This window comes from Macaca fascicularis, chromosome 17 (assembly GCF_037993035.2).
Source record: "Macaca fascicularis isolate 582-1 chromosome 17, T2T-MFA8v1.1".
Classification (NCBI taxonomy): domain Eukaryota; kingdom Metazoa; phylum Chordata; class Mammalia; order Primates; family Cercopithecidae; genus Macaca; species Macaca fascicularis.
The window spans coordinates 6,568,373-6,590,850 of NC_088391.1; the positions used below are offsets into that span (position 1 = coordinate 6,568,373).

Consider the following 22,478-nt stretch of genomic DNA (forward strand, 5'->3'; position numbering starts at 1 on the left):
ACAAATTATTCACGTGATTTGAGAGCAGCGGTGGAAGGCAATTCTTCTGGGGAGAGATTTCCAGATTGTGTTTTAAGTCCTGGAGGCTGTTTCCCAAGACAGAACTGGACCTTCTCAATGACTGCGACCTCGTTATTCTGGAGTAACATGTTATTATGGGACATCATTATGCTTCATCCTGACCCCATGAAGTTTATGAGACAGGCCCAATTATTGAGCCATATGGCAAAGAGATATTTGGGTAAACAAATTTGTATTTCAATAAAATTTAGAGTCTCATAAAATATAATAATTAAGATGTAAATGACAGCAGGTGCGCTTGCTTAAAGCTGCTTTCGCAGCTCACCAGATGGTGTGCCCTGGGTGATTCATGTTCCAGGAGCAGAGGATTTTCAGGCAGGTAATCTTTGCAATATTCTCTTTGTCCATTTTTCTTTTGGGCAGTATTTCTGATTCATTGTATCACCCCCTCCAATCAGCTTTGTTTTTAGAGAATTTCTTAGGGCATGCCTCTAGTAACAGAGTATATTGAAGGGGTTTTTTTCTTCGATTTTGTTTTTTATTTCCTTGTTAACTCACATGAATTCTCTTCTCCAGGATTGGAAGGGAAAAAGCAAAAAGAATGCTTTCCCCACATAATGCCCCCATCTCTGCTTTGAATGGCAAATACCAAGAGCAGCTTTGCTGTGTAAAATGTTTTCCCACCTTTGCCAGAGAGGTTAGAGTTAAATTAAAGGAACAGTAGCTATTTTTCCCACTACAAGCCAGAATGGGGGAGGGGAGCACCAATGAGCTTTTTTCTTCTTTACATTCACCCTACCCTCAACTTCCTTTTCTTCTTCACTTCTTGGCCTCTCCTTTCTCCCCAGGAGCAGCAGCCCAAAGCTACTGGAGGAGAGGAGAAGGGAGGAGGAAGCGTCTGGGCATGCGAGCAGCAGGAGGTGAGGTTACAGAGCTGTCGAAATCTCTCCTGCCTGGACCAAAGGTGCTTCAACACTTGGAACACTTGAAAGTAAAAGAAATCCCAACTCTAAGCCTCTTTCCATCACGTGAATGTCATTTTTTTCTTTTTCACTTTCCTTCAAACACACACACGGTAGCCTGCAGCCTTGCTTTGAGCAGCCTTTTTCTTAAAGTAGCACTAACCAGCGGGGAGATGTTAGGAGATTGAGATTCCAATTAAGGCTGCCTCTGATTGCACTAGACAGGTCTCTGCTACTTAGAAAACAAGGCTGAAAAATCCCAGATTAAGATTGTAGAGGACAGCATGGATCAGAACCAAGCAGCTCACAAAAGCCCACTTCCCATGAAAATTATATGAAATGGGAGACATTAAAAATAAAAATATTCAACAGGAAAACTGCTGGCTACATCACAAATTCAGATGTAGCACAGGTCAAATGGTGGTTCCCAAACTTTACAGCTATGCCTGGTTAAAAAGATGTAGAACCATCACGGGCCATGAGGATGAGGGTGGGGTTAAGAGTATGTAGAATATTCCCTTAAGCCAGCAGTGTTCAGCCAGGTGCACTTACTAGGTGCCTCACACCTGTAATCCCAGCACTTTGGGAGGTGGAGGCAGGCAGATCACTAGAGGTCAGGAGTTCCAGACCAATCTGGCCAACGTGGCAAAACCCTGTCTCTACTAAAGATTCAAAAATAAGCCAGGCGTAGTGGTGTGTGCCTTTAATCCTAGCTACTCAGGAGGTTGAGGCAGGAGAATCACTTGAACTCAGGAGGCGAGGTTACAGTGAGCCGAGATTGCGTCACTGCATTCCAGCCTGGGTGACAGAGCGAGACTCTGGCTCAACAAAACAAAACAAAACACCAGCAGCGTTCAGTGGCTCTACCAGACAAAATGAAGCCAGTGTTCTTCCATCTGAAGAGCGAGAGATGGCGTTTGCTTTTCCATTTGTCGGGACAGGCAGAGTCTGACGTCCATTTGGAATACTCTTCTTCCTTCTTCCCAGTGGCTGCTCTGCAGGCCAAAGTTGGGGTTCGGGCATTGGCCACAAAACTTAGCAACATGAATATGTATTTAATGTCTGACATGATTCTAGTTAGTATGAGAGAGACAAGCCAGACAGACGATTAGAGAAGTAATCCAATACATGTTGGGTGAAATTAAATGAGCACAGGAATGAATGAATGCTTAAGTGAATGACTGCCACTTTACCAGCGGTCTGGTTCCTGCGTGTTGGGGCTCCACATCTAACTGGGAAGCCAAGATAAACATGCATGACACACAAAGCTCGCCTGAGCACTGTTTCCCAACCTGAGTTCCTAACAGTTGGGGTTAGCTTGTCCATTGTGTGCTCGAGAGGGTGCCGGGAAACACGGTGGCTTCCTTTCTGTCAGCAGAAACCCAGTAGCTCAGAAAGGTTGAATGGCTTCTCTGGGCCACTGTCATCCACAGGTCAACACTAGGTGAAGATAACTATTTAGCTACAAGGATAAATTTTTATATATTAGGATTTAACTTTTAATAACTTTCAATTTGGAAATAGGTAATTTCAAACTTACAGAACATTGCAGGGATAAGTATAGTACATCAAACCCCCACATCTCCCAGTTTCACCTATTGTTAATACTTTGCACCATTTGCTTTATTTGTGCACTCACTATGACTATATTATATATTACATATGATTACATCATATTACATTAGAGACTTTTTTTTTTTTTTTTTTTTTTTTTTTTTGAGACGGAGTCTCGCTCTGTCGCCCAGGCTGGGGTGCAGTGGCCGGATCTCAGCTCACTGCAAGCTCCGCCTCCCGGGTTTACACCATGAGAGAGACTATTTTTTAAGTATTTGAGAGTCAGAGGCAGTTGCATATATTTTGCCCCTTAACCTATAAATACTTCACTGTGTACTTCCTATGAATGTGGCAAAGATTTTTTTTTAATTTGTTTTCCCAGGATTTATTTTTAAGTAGAAAAGTTGCTCCAGGTGTCCGAGTGATAAACACTATGGAGTATTGCCAGCTTGAGGCATAGCCGAGTGATAAACACTATGGAGTATTGCCAGCTTGAGGCATAGGCCTTATTTTGCTCAGTTCTGCTTAGGCTCTGGCACCTTCAAAGTGGGCAAACTGAGGGTTTCTGTCTCTCTTCAGTGAATAAAATGTTTCCAAGAACACTACTTTGGACGCTCATCTCTGAGCTCTGTGTCTCCCCGAGGACACTATGGTGGCTATCAAGAATTGCATAACAACTCACCCCAAACCACAGCAGCTTACTAGGAACGCTCTGTTTGCTCGTGATTCTGTGGGCTCATGTGGTGGTGGGTCAACTGCACCATGGGTACAGCCATGTGGACAGGGCCTGCTGGGAGCTGGGCAGGGTCAGAAGGCCACAAGGGCTTCCCGCAGCTCTGGCAACTCAGCGATCCTCCATGCAGCCTCTTTCTCCATGTGGCTAACTTGGGCTTCCTCACAGCATGGCAGTCTCACAGAAGTTAAACTGCTTTCGAGACTTTAAGAGGGTGCATGCCAAGTTGCAAAAGCAGAAGGTGTAAATCTCTTGAGGGCTGTCACACAGCTTCACTGCCACTCACTCTGTTGGTTCAGACAAGTCACAGGACCCAGTCAGATTCAAGGACAGGAGAACTCCACTCTACCTCCCCAGGCAAAGAATGGTTGGCCATCGCAAATCCACCACAACATTCATCATTTTCGATCTGGGGGTGCAGGTGTGTATGTACATTACTCATGTCCCCCACTAAATTCTAAACAGCAAGCTCTTTGGAGGCAAGGTCCCAGTCTGACTCAGCTTAGCAACCCCACTCATAGTACTTAGCTCAGTGCATGATATATAGTAGGTGTTTAACTTTTATGAAATAAATACAGGCCGGGTATGGTGGCTCACACCTGTAATCCCAGCACTTCGGGAGGCTGAGGCAGGTGGATCACTTGAGGTCAGGAGTTCGAGACTATCCTGATGAACATGGTGAAACCCCATCTCTACTAAAAATACAAAAATTAGCCAGGCATGGTGGTGGGTGCCTGTAATCCCAGCTACTCGGGAGGCTGAGGCAGGAGCATCACTTGAACTCGGGAGGCAGAGGTTGCAGTGAGCTGAGATAGCGCCACTGCACTCCAGCCTGTGTGACAAAGCTAGACAAGCTAGACTCTGTCTCAGAAAAAAAAAAAAAAAGGAAAGAAAAGAAAATATGGGTGAAAACCAGACTCTTCAAGAGTCAAACCACCTCACATTATTTCTGAGGACCTCAGAATCCTATAAAAGCTTGTAGATTGTCTCAAGATGGCCAAGTCTCCTGCCATTAATCCCAGGGATAGTCCTATGGGTCAGTGTTTCAGCAGGGGAGGGGAGGTTGGGGCCTCAGTAGAGCTGCTAGAGTCTGTGACCAAGAAGGATGAGAGGGATTATTGACTTTCTCTTGTGAACCCTGGAAGCCAATCTTTCAGGTGGATCCTGAGTGAGTAACTGGGCCTGTATTCAAAATGGATCCAAGAGTCCATTTGCTGAGTAGAGGTTACACAGGTTCCTGGAAACTGCATTCCTGGAAAAAAAACACCCAATCAAGTAACTTTAGGAGTTTCATAGTTGTTTGTTCCTATTTATGCCACCTGAATCAATGGTTGCTGGAAGGCCCTGAAAGGACACAAAGATAGATGTGTACCCGCCCCCCACCCGCTACACCCTTGTTCTGCTCTCTAATCTTTGCACGTACCAGAGGCTTCGTAAGTTCTGTAAGTACATGTTTCTCTTTCTGAGGCCAGGTCACAAGGAATGTTTAAGTAAGATAGCCAGGTCACAAGGTGTGTTTAAGCAAGATAGCCATAAACTGGTCGTGCAACCTGATGCAATATAATTAACTGCCTTTGTGTAAAACTGCTCTTCCGCCTCAAGGGTTGTACTGAAATATCAGAAATGGCGGGAACCAATCATAGTTTGCCAAATCGCTTTGTTCAAACTCCAGCCAATCATACCTCCAATTTGTATAATGATTCTATGCCTACTTTCCTTAGACTATATAACATTGTTCGGAGCTCAGTAGGGGAGCTCTCCTGCCCGTCTCGTTTCACGAGCAAGTGAGAGCTCCAGGTTCGAACCTGTAATAAAGATCCTTGCTGCTTAGCTTTGACTCTGGACTCCGGTGGTCTTCTTCGGGGAATAAACGGTCTGGGCATAACAAATGGGGGCTCGTCCGGGATTTCCCCCAAGCCCACCAGACTCCCAAGTCAACGGATCTTAATCTGTAGGTAAGCCGGCTTTGTCACTGTCTCTGTCTTTGTCTCTGTCTGTCTCCCTGAAATTTCGCGAAATCCGTAATCTGTAATCTGTATTGGTCTGTTCTGTAAGTGGCACGGTCTTGGCGGACGCGCTAGAAGACAGCCACTCGGGACTGGTGGGAGACGTTCCCCAGTGCCCATCTGGGGGCCTCCATCCTTGGTTGCCCCGTCTGACTCAGGTCGGAAGTCCGACACGCGCTCGCGAATGCTCATCGTTATTACTGTCTGTCCATTATTGTTAAGTGTTAAGTGTAAGCCCAAAACGAAACATAAAACCTTTTCTTCCCCCTCCAGGACCGGACCTGTCGGATACTCCCCTCTGCTTCACACTCATTTTCGTCCCCCCTTCTCTTTGTAGGAGCAGTCCAAAGATGGGCAACAACCAGAGCACGCCGCTCTCACTCCTTGTTACCAATTTTAAGGATGTGAAGGCTCGGGGGCGTAACTTAAGCGTAGAACTAAAGAAGGGAAAGCTAGTTACTTTCTGCCGTTCGGAGTGGCCCTCTTTCGGCGTAGGGTGGCCCTCTGAAGGAACTTTCTGTCTCTCTATTATTACTAAGGTAAAAACTAAGATTTTCCTGCCAGGGCAGTCAGGACATCCTGATCAAATTCCTTATATTCTAGTGTGGCAGGATCTTGTGGAAAACCCACCACCCTGGATAACTCCATTCATCCTTGAGCCCTGCAAAGTCCTAGTAACGCGACCTACAAGACAAAAGACTCCCTCTGCTCCCTCGGCCCCTGTGCTGCCGGACAGCCAGGACCCCCTAACGTTAGAACCCACATTTCCCCCACCATATCAGCACCCTATCCCGCAGGACCTAGTCCCCCAGGGTGGTGCTTCCGTAGAGGGAAACCGAGAAGCGGAAGCAGCCGAGAGTGAAAGTAACCTGGGGGGGCCGGCCGGCCGAACACGAGGCCGCGTACAGCGGGACCAAGCTTCCCGACTCCCTGACTCCACTGTAGCCCTGCCTCTCAGAGAAATAGGATCGCTCGATGATACCGGGCTCTCCCGTCTCATGTATTGGCCTTTTTCCACCAGTGATTTATACAATTGGAAGTCCCAAAATGCTCGGTTCTCAGATAATCCCAAAGATCTAACCTCGTTGTTAGACAGTGTCATGTTTACTCACCAGCCGACCTGGGATGACTGTCAACAGCTCCTCCGAATCCTGTTCACAACGGAGGAGCGGGAAAGAATCCAAGTTGAGGCCAGAAAACTGGTTCCAGGAGATGACGGCCAGCCAACTGCAAATCCTGACCTCATTAATGCGGCTTTCCCTTTGACCCGGCCCAGATGGGACTACAACACGGCAGAAGGTAGGGGACGACTGCTCATTTATCGCCAGACTCTAATGGCGGGTCTCCGGGCTGCAGCTCGCAAGCCCACCAATTTGGCTAAAGTATATTCTGTGTTACAAGGTAAGACAGAAAGCCCCGCTGTGTATTTAGAGAGATTAATGGAAGCCTTCAGACAGTTTACCCCTATGGACCCGGAAGCACCGGAAAATCAGGCAGCGGTAGTAATGTCCTTTGTAAACCAGGCAACACCAGATATTAAAAGAAAACTCCAGAAATTAGAAGGTTTAGAGGGAAAGCAGATTCAGGACCTCCTTCAGATGGCCCAGCGAGTTTATAATAATAGGGATACTCCAGAAGAAAAACAGTTCAAGGCAACCAAAGAAATGACCAAAGTCTTAGTAGCAGCTTTCCCCCAGGCAGGAAATGGCCAAAACAGAAAGCAGAAAAAGCAAGGCCCTAGGCAAGGATTAGAAAAAGATCAGTGTGCTTATTGCAAGGAACGTGGCCACTGGATTAAAGACTGCCCAAAGAAACGGAGACCAGCTAACCCTACCTCCGTACTCGTTACCCAGGACTCTGACTAGGGAGGACGGGGTTCGGACCCCCTCCCCGAACCCAGGGTAACTTTGCAAGTGGAGGGGTCCCCAGTTCGCTTCTTGGTCGATACTGGGGCGGAACGCTCAGTCCTAACCAAACCAATTGGAAAAATGTCTAAGAAAACATCCTGGGTGCACGGGGCCACAGGCATCAAAAAATACCCCTGGACAACCCAGAGGACTGTAGACTTAGGAACGGGAAAAGTCTCCCATTCCTTCCTAGTCATCCCAGAGAGCCCCTGCCCTCTACTAGGGAGGGACTTGCTGACAAAGATGGGGGCCCAAATCCACTTTGAGCCAGAAGGGCCCAAGATAACTGATTCCCAAAACAGGCCAATATCTATCCTGACTGTCACCTTAGAAGATGAGTACCGACTCCATCAAGAGCAAAAGCCCCCCGATCAGGGAATTGACTCTTGGCTCCAGCGTTTCCCTGAAGCGTGGGCAGAAACTGGGGGCTTGGGGCTAGCTAAACATCGACCTGCCATATTTGTGGAAGTTAAGCCAGGGACGGACCCCGTTCGGGTTCGGCAATATCCTATGCCCCTGGAGGCAAGAGAAGGAATTACGCCCCATATCCGCCGACTCCTAGACCAGGGAGTCCTACGGGCTTGCCACTCATCCTGGAATACTCCACTGTTACCTGTTCGTAAACCCAACAGTACGGACTACAGGCCAGTACAGGATTTAAGAGAAGTTAATAAAAGGGTCATGGACATACATCCCACTGTGCCCAATCCATACACCCTTCTGAGTGCCTTACATCCCAAAAAACAGTGGTATACCGTTCTTGATCTAAAAGACGCTTTCTTCAGCCTTCCTCTGGCTCCCAAAAGTCAAGAACTCTTTGCATTTCAATGGACGGATCCTGAGAGGGGCATCAACGGTCAGCTAACATGGACCAGACTGCCACAAGGGTTCAAGAACTCGCCAACTCTGTTCGATGAAGCCCTTCATGAAGATCTGGGTGAGTACCGGCGGCAACACCCTGAAATAACTCTTTTGCAATATGTTGATGATCTCTTAATAGCGGCCAGGTCCCCGGAAACTTGTGTTCGAGGGACTGAGGACCTCCTGAAGACTCTGGGGGAGCTAGGCTACCGAGCCTCAGCAACAAAGGCTCAGATCTGCAAGTCAGAGGTAACTTATCTGGGGTACCTATTAAAAGGGGGGCAACGCTGGCTAACCAAAGCCCGAAAGGAAACAGTCCTACGCATCCCTAGACCCCAGTCAACACGGCAAGTGAGAGAATTCCTGGGGTCGGCAGGGTTCTGTAGGTTATGGATACCCGGATTTGCTGAGTTAGCCAAGCCCCTATACCAGGCAACAAAGGAACGGCAGCCCTTCAATTGGACGGAAGAGGCTGAGCTGGCCTTTCAGCAAATCAAAACTGCCTTGTTATCAGCCCCCGCGCTGGGGCTCCCTGATGTCTCCAAACCCTTCCACTTATACGTGGATGAAAGTAAGGGTGTTGCAAAAGCCGTGTTAACACAGTACCTAGGCCCCTGGCAGAGGCCAGTTGCCTATTTGTCAAAAAAATTAGATTCAGTGGCTGCTGGCTGGCCACCCTGCCTCCGGATAATCGCGGCGACCGCCCTAATGGTCCGAGACGCTGATAAACTTATCATGGGGCAAGAGTTGCGCGTTATAACCCCGCATGCCATTGAAGGCGTCCTCCGGCAGCCGCCGGACCGATGGATGAGTAACGCCCGGCTCACCCACTATCAAGGACTGCTGTTAAACCCCCTCAGAATAACTTTTCTGCCCCCAACCTCTTTAAACCCTGCTTCACTGCTGCCAAATCCAGACTTGGACGCCCCGTCCCATGAGTGCACTGAGATACTGGCTCAGGTGCATGGGGTGCGGGAGGACCTGCAAGATCGTCCGCTCCCCGACACAGAACTCACCTGGTTCACTGATGGCAGCAGCTATGTCCACCAAGGCCAGCGGTATGCAGGAGCGGCTGTAACGTCAGAGACTGAGGTAATCTGGGCGGAACCCTTGCCTCCAGGGACATCGGCCCAAAGAGCCGAACTGATAGCCCTTACACAGGCCCTCACCCTAGGGGCAGAGAAAAAACTAACAGTATACACGGATAGCCGCTATGCTTTCGCTACTGCGCACATACATGGGGCCATCTACAGAGAAAGGGGACTATTAACAGCCGAAGGCAAAGAAATAAAAAACAAGCAAGAGATCCTAGCTCTATTAACTGCTTTGTGGAAACCAAAGAAATTGGCTATTGTACATTGCCCTGGGCATCAGAAACCAACTACGCCAATTGCTCGAGGCAACTTCTTAGCCGACCAAACCGCAAGGAGCATAGCAAAAGCTCCCAGTCAGCTCCTCGCGCTCCAGCTCCCCGATCCTGGCCCGCGAAATTTGCCATGTTTTCCCGACTATACCGAACAGGATCGCGAATGGATGAACACGCTTCCACTAAAACAGGTTAAAAATGGGTGGTGGACTGATATAAATGACCAAACCATCCTACCAGAAAAATTAGGACGGCAGGTGTTGGAACACATCCACCGGACAACCCACCTGGGTGCCCGGCGAATGATGGACTTAATCAGGCACGCCAAGTTTAGAATCAGGTGCATAGCTGAACTGGCCAGCGATGTCACAACAAATTGCAAAGCCTGCCAACTAAACAACGCTTGCCCCCAAACCCAGACCACCACAGGAATTAGGTGTAGAGGAACTAGGCCTGGTATCTATTGGGAAATAGACTTTACTGAGATAAAGCCTGGAAAATATGGGTATCAGTACTTACTTGTCTTTGTAGATACTTTTTCAGGATGGACAGAAGCGTTCCCAACTAAGAGAGAAACTGCTCAGGTTGTAGCAAAGAAAATTTTGGAAGAAATCCTCCCCAGGTATGGCTTTCCCGTCCAAATAGGGTCAGACAATGGACCAGCCTTCGTTGGTAAGGTAAGTCAGGATTTGGCTTCCATTCTGGGGGCAAATTGGAAATTACATTGTGCTTATAGGCCCCAAAGCTCAGGACAGGTAGAAAGGATGAATCGGACTCTGAAGGAGACCTTAACTAAATTGACCATGGAGACTGGCGCTAATTGGGTAGTACTTCTCCCCTACGCTCTGTTCCGGGCCCGAAATACCCCTTACAGACTAGGCCTCACACCATATGAAATCATGTATGGCAGACCCCCACCCCTGGTCCCCAGTCTAAAAGATGACTTACTCAAACCTGAAACTGAAAATGTCTCTGAGCTCCTGTTCTCCTTACAAGCCTTACAGAAAATTCACCAGGAAATTTGGCCCAGACTACGAGAACTGTACGAGGCAGGACCTCCGCCGACGCCTCATCCGTTCCAGCCGGGAGACTGGGTCCTAGTCAAGCGCCACCGGCAAGAAACTCTTCAACCCAGGTGGAAAGGACCACTGCAAGTACTCCTGACTACTCCCACCGCTCTCAAAGTAGAAGGCATCGCTTCGTGGATCCACTACACACACGTCAAACCAGTGGACCCAACATCCGACCTTCTCGAGCCGTCTGGAGCACCGGTTACATGGACTGTAGACAAAGCTAAGAACAATCCCTTAAAGCTAACCCTGCGCCGTCATCCCCATAGCCGTAACCATGTCTAGCTTACCTATGCTTTTATGCCTTATGCATCTGACTCTCCTCACTGCTGCGCCGTCTAATCCCTATGTCTGGAGGTTCTGGCTCTATGAAAACAAAACTCACCCCGGGGAAACCCCCCAAGCGGGTAAACTGCTAGCTAGCACAGACTGCCCCCCCTCAGGGTGTAATACTATAGTTTACCTCAATTTCACTAGGTTCCAGATTGCCCAACCAGCAACACCCATGATCTGTTTTGAATATGATCAAACTGAATATAATTGTAAAAATTATTGGTGGCACCAGAGTGCAGGTTGCCCATATAGCTACTGTAAGACGCACTCTGTCCGATACTGGAGAGAACGACAAGGGTGGTATTTTTACAAAACTGAGTCTCCCGTCACTTACACTTGGATAATTAGAGACCCATGGGACTCTCGGTGGACAACCCCACAACATGGGGGAGTATATTACTCATCAACTAGTACCTGGCCCAGTAGCCATTTATATCTGTGGAGAAGTCTAGTCCAGATTCAACCCTTAATCCACACACAAATCCACAGGCAAGAAACCAAGTTATCACAAGACTTGCAGCCCTTCTCCTGGCTAACTCTATTACGGGAAGGGCTAGCATTCGCCAACCTCACTGGTTTAGGCGACCTGTCCTCTTGCTTTATGTGTGCAACCCTAGGAAGACCACCATTAACGGCTGTTCCTCTATCCTCCCCTCCCACAAACTATACAGGTTTTAACTCATCGATAGTCACGATACCCGATGTAGCCCTGTACCGTGACCCATACCAAGAGAAATACCCCTATTGTTATTCGGCATTTAGCAACAGCCTCTGCAACCAATCGGCTACATACCCTAATAGTCCCATATATGCTCCCCCTGGTGTGTTCTTCTGGTGTAATATGACTCTGTTAAAAACTCTGTCCAAAAGCATCTCTGACGGACAGTTGTGTATCCCTGTTACCCTAGTTCCCCGACTGACACTGCTAACCCCGGCAGAGTTCATAGGCTGGGCAGGGACCGCCCCAACTAAAACTGCGCGACATAGACGAGCAGTTTTTCTACCACTAATTGCCGGAATATCCTTAACCACCTCTGTCGTCGCAGCGGGGTTAGCAGGAGGGGCCCTACAACACTCCATGATAGAAAACGACAAGCTGTTACAACAATTCTCTGTTGCTATGGAAGACTCCGCCTATTCCCTAGCCTCCCTTCAGCGGCAGCTCACCTCCCTAGCACAGGTCACCCTTCAAAACCGCAGAGCCTTAGACTTACTCACGGCTGAGAAAGGAGGTACCTGTATGTTCCTCAAAGAAGAATGCTGTTTCTATATAAATGAGTCAGGGTTAGTTGAGGAAAGAGTCCAACGCCTACACGAACTAAGCTTAGAAATGAAAAAGCAACAATTCACTACAGCCGCTAACAATTGGTGGAGCTCTTCAATGTTTTCCCTTCTGGCACCCCTTTTAGGCCCCCTAATGTCTTTACTACTTCTATTCACTATAGGCCCCTGTGTGGTAAATAAAATTTTACAATTTGTCAGAGAAAGGTTTGATACCATCCAACTAATGGTCCTCCGTAGCCATCACCAGCCTCTCCTGCACCCAGAAAGTGAGGCTATATTATAAGACTCTGGAAATCCAAGATTGGACATCCAGTTACTTATGAGAAGGGAGAAATGAAAGGACACAAAGATAGATGTGTACCCGCCCCCCACCCGCTACACCCTTGTTCTGCTCTCTAATCTTTGCACGTACCAGAGGCTTCGTAAGTTCTGTAAGTACATGTTTCTCTTTCTGAGGCCAGGTCACAAGGAATGTTTAAGTAAGATAGCCAGGTCACAAGGTGTGTTTAAGCAAGATAGCCATAAACTGGTCGTGCAACCTGATGCAATATAATTAACTGCCTTTGTGTAAAACTGCTCTTCCGCCTCAAGGGTTGTACTGAAATATCAGAAATGGCGGGAACCAATCATAGTTTGCCAAATCGCTTTGTTCAAACTCCAGCCAATCATACCTCCAATTTGTATAATGATTCTATGCCTACTTTCCTTAGACTATATAACATTGTTCGGAGCTCAGTAGGGGAGCTCTCCTGCCCGTCTCGTTTCACGAGCAAGTGAGAGCTCCAGGTTCGAACCTGTAATAAAGATCCTTGCTGCTTAGCTTTGACTCTGGACTCCGGTGGTCTTCTTCGGGGAATAAACGGTCTGGGCATAACAGCCCCATTTGGTCACCTGGAGCTAACCAATAGACCATGACCAGCATGACCGATCAGAACTAAACAAACCTGCATCCCTCATTTGTGGAGTGGGCCCGAGAGAGAACATGGGTGGGACGTTTCTCTATAAAGGGTAATCCTTCTCTTTGTTCTCATGGATAGCACCTTTGTTCTGTACTGAAGGCTTCCTATCCCTGGTTTGCAAACTGCTCACTGGAATAGTCTCATTCTTTCTTTTCAAAAACATTCCTTTTCGGTGGATTTGTTAACACTTTGTTGTTGGTTTCTGTGTCTTTGGGTAAAAAAACTGCCTCAAATGGTTAATTGGCTTATCTAGGCCATAATGCGTCCATAAAATATCTTTTCTCTAAACATCTCTTCTCTTCATGTCTGCTGACAGAGTAAGGCACGTATCAGAATCAAAGTACCACAAGAAAGCCACGGAGGAGAGAAGGGTTTGTGGTTCTGGAAGTAGCAGTGTGGACGGCTGAAAGTGTGGCCTGTCTACTTTATCCTTCCTTGGTCCACAGAGACTGCTGCTTAGGAGTCCATAAAACGAGCTTGATCAGTGCACAGGCCCGGGGTAATGAGTACACACGGCCTGAATGCAGCTCTGCTCAGGGCTAAACAGGAGGTTAATCACTTGATTGAAATTAAAGCATGGGGGATAAAGCATCTTCCCCTTAGGTGCCGGCATGCCCCCCACCCCTGGGAGCCAGAGCCCAATTAGAACCAGTGCCAGAGGTGACTGTCTCCTGGGTCGATTTGTTCAACTTCAATTTTGGTCCTTGAGATTTTGTTTTGACGTTGAAAAAATTGCCTCACCATTCTATGGGTTCGGATTTGTGTGATGGTTCTGAATGAATTCTAACAAATTAGCATATCTTTCTGGATCTTTAGAGCGATGTAGGAAGATGAATTGCATCTGTCTTCCAGGAGAGTGACAAATGCAGCAGAATGTCAGGCCGGGAGGCAGAAAGGGAGTGTTCCTGACAGTGGCTCCACGGAGTAGCCAGCACATGCCGAACCACAGCCTCTCTGCGGAGGCAGATGGAGCACAGGTGAGAAATATAAATGAATGCACAATCTGGACCCCCGGGAAACTGTTTCACACCTACGGAGGACCCCGCATCATTTGGGCCAAAAAAGCAACATCTCGTTTATCTGAAAGCCATTTAGATGGCAATCTCAAAATCTAGAAAGGCAGTTAAAATGTTCTCTGAGGAGTTAAAAAATGTCACCAAATCTGTGCACAGAAATCCATGTACATTGCTCTTCAGGGCCTATTTACTTTTCCTTTACACAGAATTCCACTAAATTTGGTTACCCGGGCTGGGAGTAGTGGCTCCCGCCTGCAATCCCAGCACTTTGGGAGGCGGAGGTGGGAGGATCACATGAGATCAGGGGTTTGAGACCAGCCTGGTCAATGTGGCAAAACCCCATCTCTACTAAAAATACAAAAATTAGCCAGGTGTGGTGGCAGGCACCTGTAATCCCAGCTACTCGGGAGTCTGAGGCAGTAGAAAAAATTGAACCTGAACTCGGGCTTGAACTCGGAAGGCAGAGGTTGCAGTCAGCGGACATGGCACCACTGCACTCCAGCCTGGGGGACACAGTGAGACTCCATCTAAAAAAAAAAAGGTTATCTGGTATCCAACTCACAGCGAGTTAAAAGCCACATTAGGAAGAAGGCAGGAGGCTTCTAGAGGCAGGCACACAAAAAGAAGAAGGAAATGGCAGCCTGACAGAGTGGGAAGAGCCTGAGACAAAACCGAAATAAACCCTGAAGACCAACAAAAGTCCTCAACAAGCACAGCATCCAGGGACTGCTCAGGGAGAAGGAGGAAAATGTTCTGACTCTGCTGAGGGCATGGCGGTGCTTCACACAGCCTGATATAAAATGCCTAAGGGGGCCAGGCACAGTGGCTCACGCCTGTAATCCCAGCACTTTGGGAGGCCAAGGTGGGTGGATCACGAGGTCAGGAGATCGAGACCATCCTGACTAACATGGTGAAATCCTGTGTCTATTAAAAATACAAAAAATGGTGGCGGGCACCTGTAGTCCCAGCTACTCAGGAGGCTGAGGCAGAAGAATGGTGTGAACCTGGGAGGCAGAGCTTGTAGTGAGCCAAGATCACGCCACTGCACTCCAGCCTGGGCGACAGAGCGAGACTCCATCTCAAAAAAAAAAAAAAAGCCCAAGGGATTACAGGTGCGGTTGGTAATCCCAGCACTTTCAGAGGGAAAGGCAGGAGGATCACTTGAGCCCAGGAGTGTGACAGCAGCCTGGACAACACAGTGAGACCCCATCTCTACAAAAAATGTTAAAACTTAGCCAGGCATCGTGGTGTGTGACTGTGGTTGCAGCTAATCAGGAAGCTGAAATGTGGGGATCGCTTGAGCCCAAGAGCTGGAGGCCACAGTGAGGTGTGATGGTACCACTGCACTCCAGCCTGGGCGACAGAACAAGAGACTGTCTCTAATAAATAAACAAACAAATACAGGCCAAGACAGCTGACGCTATCAACAAGGAGTTCAAGCATGCTCATTATACAGTTGGCCCTCGGTATCCACTGGTTCCCTATTTCAGAATTAAACCAACTACAGATCAAAAATATTCAGAAAAAAAAAAAAAACATTGTGTCTGTACTGAACATGTAGACTTTTTTTGTCATTATTCCATAAATACAGTATAACAACGATTAGCATATCATTTACATTGTATTAGGGATTATAAGTAATCTAGAGATGATTTACTTATGTGGTTTTTTTTTTTTTTTTTTTGAGACGGAGTCTCGCTCTGTCGCCCAGGCTGGAGTGCAGTGGCCGGATCTCAGCTCACTGCAAGCTCCGCCTCCCGGGTTCACGCCATTCTCCTGCCTCAGCTTCCCGAGTAGCTGGGAGTACAGGCGCCCACCACCGCGCCCGGCTAGTTTTTTGTATTTTTTAGTAGAGACGGGGTTTCACCGTGTTAGCCAGGATGGTCTCGATCTCCTGACCTCGTGATCCACCCGTCTCGGCCTCCCAAAGTGCTGGGATTACAGGCTTGAGCCACCGCGCCCGGCCAGTATTTATGTGTTTTTTAAGACAGAGTCTTGCACTGTCACCCAGGCTGGAGTGCAGTGACGCAATCTTGGCTCACTGCAACCTCCACCTTCCAGGTTCAAGCAATTCTCGTGCCTCAGCCTCCCAAGTAGCTGAGACTATAGGTGTGAGCCAGCACGCCTGGCTAATTATTATTATTATTATTTGTATTTTTAGTAGAGACGGGTTTCACCACGTTGGGCGGGCTGATCGTGAACTCCTGACCTCATGTGATCCATCCGCCTTGTCATCCCAAAGTGCTGGGATTACAGGCGTGAGCCACTGCCTGGCCTAGAGATGATTTAAAGTCTAAAGAAGAAGACAAACTATGTCATTTCCTATAAGGAGTTTAAGCATCCACAGATCTCGGTGTCCCCAAGGGTCCTGGAACCAATCCCCTGTGGATGCTGAGGGGAGACTGTGTTGCCATTTATAGATACAGCTTAGAAATATGCCTTTATAAAATAAGTAAATATTTTCAAAGTAGTTACACTTAAATGAATAGATGTCAGTTATCTGGAAAATCTGTTTATTGATTGTATTAGTCTGTTTGGACTGCCATAACAAAGTAGTACAGCCTGGGTGGCTCAAATGACAGACATTGATTTTTTCTGGTTTTGGAGGCTGAAAGTCTAAGATGGTATCTGCAGGGCTGGCTTCTCCTGAGGCCTCTCTCCTTGGCCTGTAGATGGATACATTCTCTCCGTGTCCTCACACGGCTTCTCCTCTGTAAGCCATATCCCTGGTATCTCTTTATGTGTCCAAGTTTCCTTTTCTGATAGGGACCCCTGTCATATTGGAGTAGGACCCACCTCGACAGTCTCACTTTAATTACCTCTTTAAAGGCCCAATCTCCAAAGGCAATCATATTTTAAGGTAGGGGCTTAGGACTTCAGCATATACATTTTGGGGGAACAAAATTCAGCCCATTACACTAACAGTGCTTACTCTTTTGTTTGTGCTGTGTTGTACATCAATGCAACTAATTCCGACTCGAACAAATAGCAGAGCTATCAGGGCATCTTCTTGTTCTAGTTATTCGGAACCTACTGACAAGAAGGTTGAGAAAAGCATTATTTTGTCTTACTCCTCCCCTTTCTCACCCCCTCTTACACACACACACACCCCCCCTAGGATATAGAGTCTGGCCTATTCTCTTCCTAAACATATTTGAAAGCTTTCCCGTCACCGTCTTCATTCAGACCCCCCATCCTTTCTTTTCTGCACAGTAGCAGCTTTCTCACTGCTGTCCCTGTGAGGAGGGGATTTCCCCGAAACACAGATCCCATCGCGTTTCTCACTAACATAAAACCCCTTAGCGGTTTCCCCCACTTGCTTCCAGGAGCAAGTTCAAACCTCTCTCCTTGGAGGTCTTTCCTGACCCCACTCAGCCCCAAGTTGTTAAATACCTATTTTGGGGGTTGCTGAATTATGTTCCCTCCAACATTCATATGCTGAAGCCCCAAACCCCACAGTCAGAATGTGACTGTATTTGGAGACAGGGACTTCCAAGAGATGACTCAATTAAAATAAGGCTGTTAGGGTGAGCCCTAATCCTAACTGAATGGTGTCCTCATAAGAAGACATTTGGTCACACAAAGGGACACCTATCCCACAAAGGGACACTCACAGAGGGGTGTGCACTCATCGAGGAAAGGCCATCTACAAGCTGAGGAGAGAGGCCTCGGGAGAAACCAACCCTGCAGACACCTTCATCTTAGCCTCCAGAACTGTGAAAATAAAAATCGATGTTTGTCGTTTAAACCACCCAGGCTCTGGGACTTTGTTATGGCAGCCTGAACCAATTAACACGCTTCCCTTCTGTGCTCCGGTAGCACCTTGAGCATACGTCTAGCAGTGTGTAGCCCGGAGTCTGAGAATCGCTGGTGTTCTTATTTCTCCTCCCACTGGATCATGGGCTCCTTGAGGGTGGTGTGATTTCATCGGCTTTCACTTCCTATCACCCAGTGCAGTGTTTGACATCAATATTCATGGAATGAGTGAATAGGCAGGAAAATCCTTATCTCATTTAGAATCCAGAAAAACTGTAGCTGCTGGTGCCATTAGAGGCTCAGATGAGAGAAATAAATTTTATGAAAAATATATTTAGGAATGCAGTTTTGTTCCATAAAATGTGTACAATATAGATAATACAGTACCCTTGGGGGGAAATTATGACTTCCCCTTTGCTATGGGGCTGGCTTCTATCCATGCTCTAAATGTAACTGCTATCACTCTTCGCCTTTATCTTTATGCTGCAACAAAGATCAACAATTTGCTGCTTCCTCAACCTGCCTCTCTCCCCAACTATCCCCGACCCCCTGCACACCACGCTGGTCCAGACCTCCTTGCTGGTGCCCACGCTGTCTCTTGGCCTGGAATGCCTCTCCCCACTTCACCCTGGCAAGCCCATTCATCTCATAAGACTGCCTGGATGTCATCTCCTCTAGGAACTCTTCTATGACTGATTTAGATGAGGTCAAATGCTTTTTCACTATGCTGACTTTACACCCTGTGAGTGCAACCATCATATTTGCCACATTACATCAAAGTTACCTATTTCCAAGGTTGGCTTCCCAATATACCATAAATTCCTTGAAGGCAAAGACCTTGTCTCTTCCATTAAAAAATCTTCATTCCTGGTATATGGCAAAATGCCTAGTAATAAGACCCTGAACACATGGTAGCTATTATTAATCACTTTAGTAAAATAGTAATAAATCATGGGGAGAAAAAGTAGATGTCTTACAAGTTACTGTGAATTATTTACAAAGAAAAAATTTTTTTGTTTCAGTTTCACTTCTTTCTCTTCTGTTAATTTCTTAACATACTTTGTTTTCAAACTGCTGATCTCTGAGACTGGTGAGAAAAAGTAGGAGAAAGAGGAGGGTGAAAGTTGAAGAGAGTGCAGGAGGACATACTTAAAGGCTCTTACAAAAATTGAAAATAATAATTTTACACATTTAATATCCAAGTTTCATCACTGCTTCACTTAGCGCCCTGAGGTGAAGTGCGCATAATCCTGAGTCTCCAAAAATAGGGAGCCAGAACTCACCTCTCTCAACAGGGGGCTGAATGTATTAATTAATGCTCTCAAAGTTCGAGGACGAAGATTTGCACACAAATCCTTATTAGTACTAGATGTGCTCTGCATAATAAGCCTTAGATGCAGCATTTACACAATAAATTGAGTAGCACAGCTCCAAAGTAGAACAGCACATATAATGTACATGTTCAGCATCTGCATTAATCATATTATCAACAACTCCCAAACACTCGTGCCAGACTGAACTACCAACCTAAGTTTTAAAACTTCTTTGTGTGCATTGTAATGTGATTACTGGCATGGTGTAGAGCTTTGTGACCTATATTTTAATGCACTTCCAGAAGATTTTTCTTGTTTGTGTTAGATATGTTTTTAAAAGACCCCATTCTGATGGGGTTTTTTTTTCCCAGTGAAGGAAAAAGTAGACAGCCCTAAGAAAATTCCCATATTGCATTTTATGAGGTTTGAAATGCTGGGTTTTGCCATTATGCATCCATTGTAGAGGTAACAACCAGGCTATTATCATGATAATGATTTCCTGTGTCACTTTTCTTCACTTTGGGTAAGAGCCCTTAAGCTCTTCATAAGAAAGTGGTACTTTTCACCTCTGTGGAACAGGAACATCTTTATAAGTGATACACCCCTACTTTATGGTAATTGCTTATTTAATGCCTGCCTTATTTTTCAGATGGAAGCTTCAAGAAGCCAGAAACTATGTTTGCCTTCTCACGTGGTATTTGGCACACAGCAGGTGCTTAGCAAGCATCCCACACAAAGAGGAAGGGATAAGTGGGAAAAAGAGGAGAATGAATATTAGTGATACTAATACTATTTATGAGCGAGAGAGAGAAATATAGAGGACAGACTGAGAGCTCATAGTCTAGCAGGCAATAGAACAAGGTTTTGAGATTCAGCAGAAGGGTCAAGTTTGCCAGGGTTGCCAAATCCTAGTTCAAAAAACCCAGTTATGTTAATATGGTTTTCTAATACTTAAACTGTATGATCTGAGAATAAAAGAGGATAGCAAAGTTAGCTTTGAAACTCCTTGCCCTAAAGGGAAGTATATGGCTCGTAATCAGTCAGGTAGCACTCTGAGCATGCTGGAATTCCCAATCTCATTAATTTGGGGGTGCCAAGAGCATATTGGATAAATTTCCACTCAGTTGTTTCTCACTATGTTTGTGTGGGTTGAGTTGATCTCATTGGCTGTCATTTATAGAGCCCTCACACCTCTGTCAAGTTGTGGTAGGCATTTTATCTGCTTTATCTCTGATCCTCACAACTATGTATGGAAGACATCCTTACACCACTTTATAGAATGAGGAAACTGAAATTCAAATTTCACACAGCTGCTAAGCAGTAGAATGGATTTAAACCCATGGATTTAAATCAATGTTTAATCAATGTTTAAATCAATTCTAAATCAATGTTTAAATCAATTCTAAATCAACATTCTAAATCAATGTTTAAATCAATGTAAGTGATCCTTTCCATACATTGTGCTATGTCACAGCAGAGACTACTTTTAGGATTTAAGCGTGTGACTTGTGTATGTATATAACTTTTATGAGCATCAGTTTTCTCATTGGTAACGTGGAGGCGTGAAATAGTTAATATTTCAGGTCCATTTTTTCCTAAAATTCTACAAGTGGAAGAACAGAGGCAGGAGATGCTCCCCGCTGTGGTAGAGCTGTCCATGGTCCTGAAAAGCCTGGCCCCAATAAAGCAATAATCAGCTTATCAAAGGGAGAAGCACAAGAGACCAGAAATGCCTCCATTAATAGACATCTAGCTGCTATTCTCTGGTCTCTTAAGTAATTAAGCATGCTATCTCTTACTGCCGAGTCTATGGGTTATGCCATGAACCAAGCCACTGCAAATTAAAGATGTAGGCAGACTTGCACAACCCTCTCCTTTCCCCCTCACACCTGGAAGAGCCCACGTGTTCCAGCTAAATGAGCTGTAGTAATATTTGGTCTGCATTTTTTATTCTTTTGCCTTGAATTACAGATTCCTCCATACAGCGATGTTCTGAGCCTGATTTTCTAAGCTTAGCCACCCCAAGAACCAAGGAAGATAAATTTAATGAGTTCTCTTAAAAAAAAAAAAGTTCCTTTGTTTTAGCATATTTCCATTGCCTCTTCCATTTTTTCATAGGGATATGTTATCTCACATATGCTTGTGTCAAATGACAAAAAAATTATTGTATCAGTAGCAATATAAGCAGAAATTTCCTTTCCAGAAAACATGTGGTGGACATAGGGCATGTGAAAACATACAAGATAAGCATTCTTTCATACTTTTTTCTGCCAGTCATGGCTAGTTACTGAAATTTGTACATCCTTTCTTATTTCAAACTCCTAATGTATAATTTACCTTCTAAAATAACTAATAATAAATCTCTGGTATTTTGAAGTCTTTGTTACTCTGTGATGACCTTTGCAAGGGACATTTTCCCCAAATCAAGTGCAGAAAGACAGCCTATACCTTTAAAACAGCAATGTTTAAAGGTATAAGGAGATTTTTAAAAATATAGTGAAATAGTGTGTTCCACTGAGAATTAATTACAAGCTAGAACTTATGTTAGTAAGGACGTATTGGACCACAGTAAAAGAAAAATTCTAAAAGTAGCAAGTGGTAGATTCATGAGCTTGCCACTGCTTTTAGTGATTGTTTGAGTCCCTCTTTAAGTGTGCTCACTTGACAGATCTATATCCATATGCCTACATATTGTAGGGGCTAAGGGAAAACTTCCCCTTTGCCCTCTGGAGATTGACTGAAAAAATCAACTCAAAGAGGCAGAATAATAGGAGAAATGGCATACACATTTCTTAGTGTGCAAGGAGGAGAATCACAGAATAATTGCCTAATATCCCAATTGAGTACAGATGCTTACATACCCTACTTCTTAGGGGAAAGGGAGATGGGAAAGTGTGGATGATTTTAGGAAGACAGTAAATGATTTTTAGGAGAATTCAGTGGGCTTGAAGAGTATACAGTGGCCTGAAACAAAGTCTTTTGGAACCACAGAGCAGACAATGGTTTGTGACAAAAGTCCACCCAGGTATGTTGAGACTCCAGTCTATTCCTGCAATATGAATTCAGTTCACAAAAACTGAAGGAAGAGGCCAGAGGTCATTGTTTTCTTCTTTGGTGGGTACAGACCTTAGGCAGATCCAGGAACTTCAGAGAATACTTCATCCTGCTGTGCTTTGGGAGACACAGAGGATTGAGATATGGGGTGTGGGGGTAAGAAGGTCAGAGGGACCTTGAGGCTTTTTCTTCAGCATGTCAAAGCACCATATTTTAGGGTATCAGTTTCTGAGCCCCAATGATATAAATATGATTTTACACTTTCTTCTTCTTATTATTATTA

General features: G+C 45.8%; 1 protein-coding gene and 1 long non-coding RNA gene across 2 annotated transcripts; both read left to right on the plus strand.

Annotated features, from left to right (window-relative positions):
* Positions 1-351: 351 nt before the first annotated feature.
* LOC135967985 (uncharacterized) lies at positions 352-21,514 on the plus strand. Its single transcript, XR_010582397.2, has 4 exons — positions 352-400; positions 870-941; positions 13,909-14,033; positions 19,791-21,514. It is a non-coding gene; the product is annotated as an uncharacterized lncRNA (long non-coding RNA).
* LOC141409001 (uncharacterized) lies at positions 4,622-13,764 on the plus strand. The gene is made up of 3 exons (XM_074022124.1): positions 4,622-6,575; positions 8,184-9,994; positions 13,660-13,764. The coding sequence occupies exons 1-3, from the start codon at positions 5,627-5,629 to the stop codon at positions 13,762-13,764; spliced, it is 2,865 nt and encodes a 954-aa protein (XP_073878225.1). The 5' UTR covers positions 4,622-5,626.
* Positions 21,515-22,478: the final 964 nt, after the last annotated feature.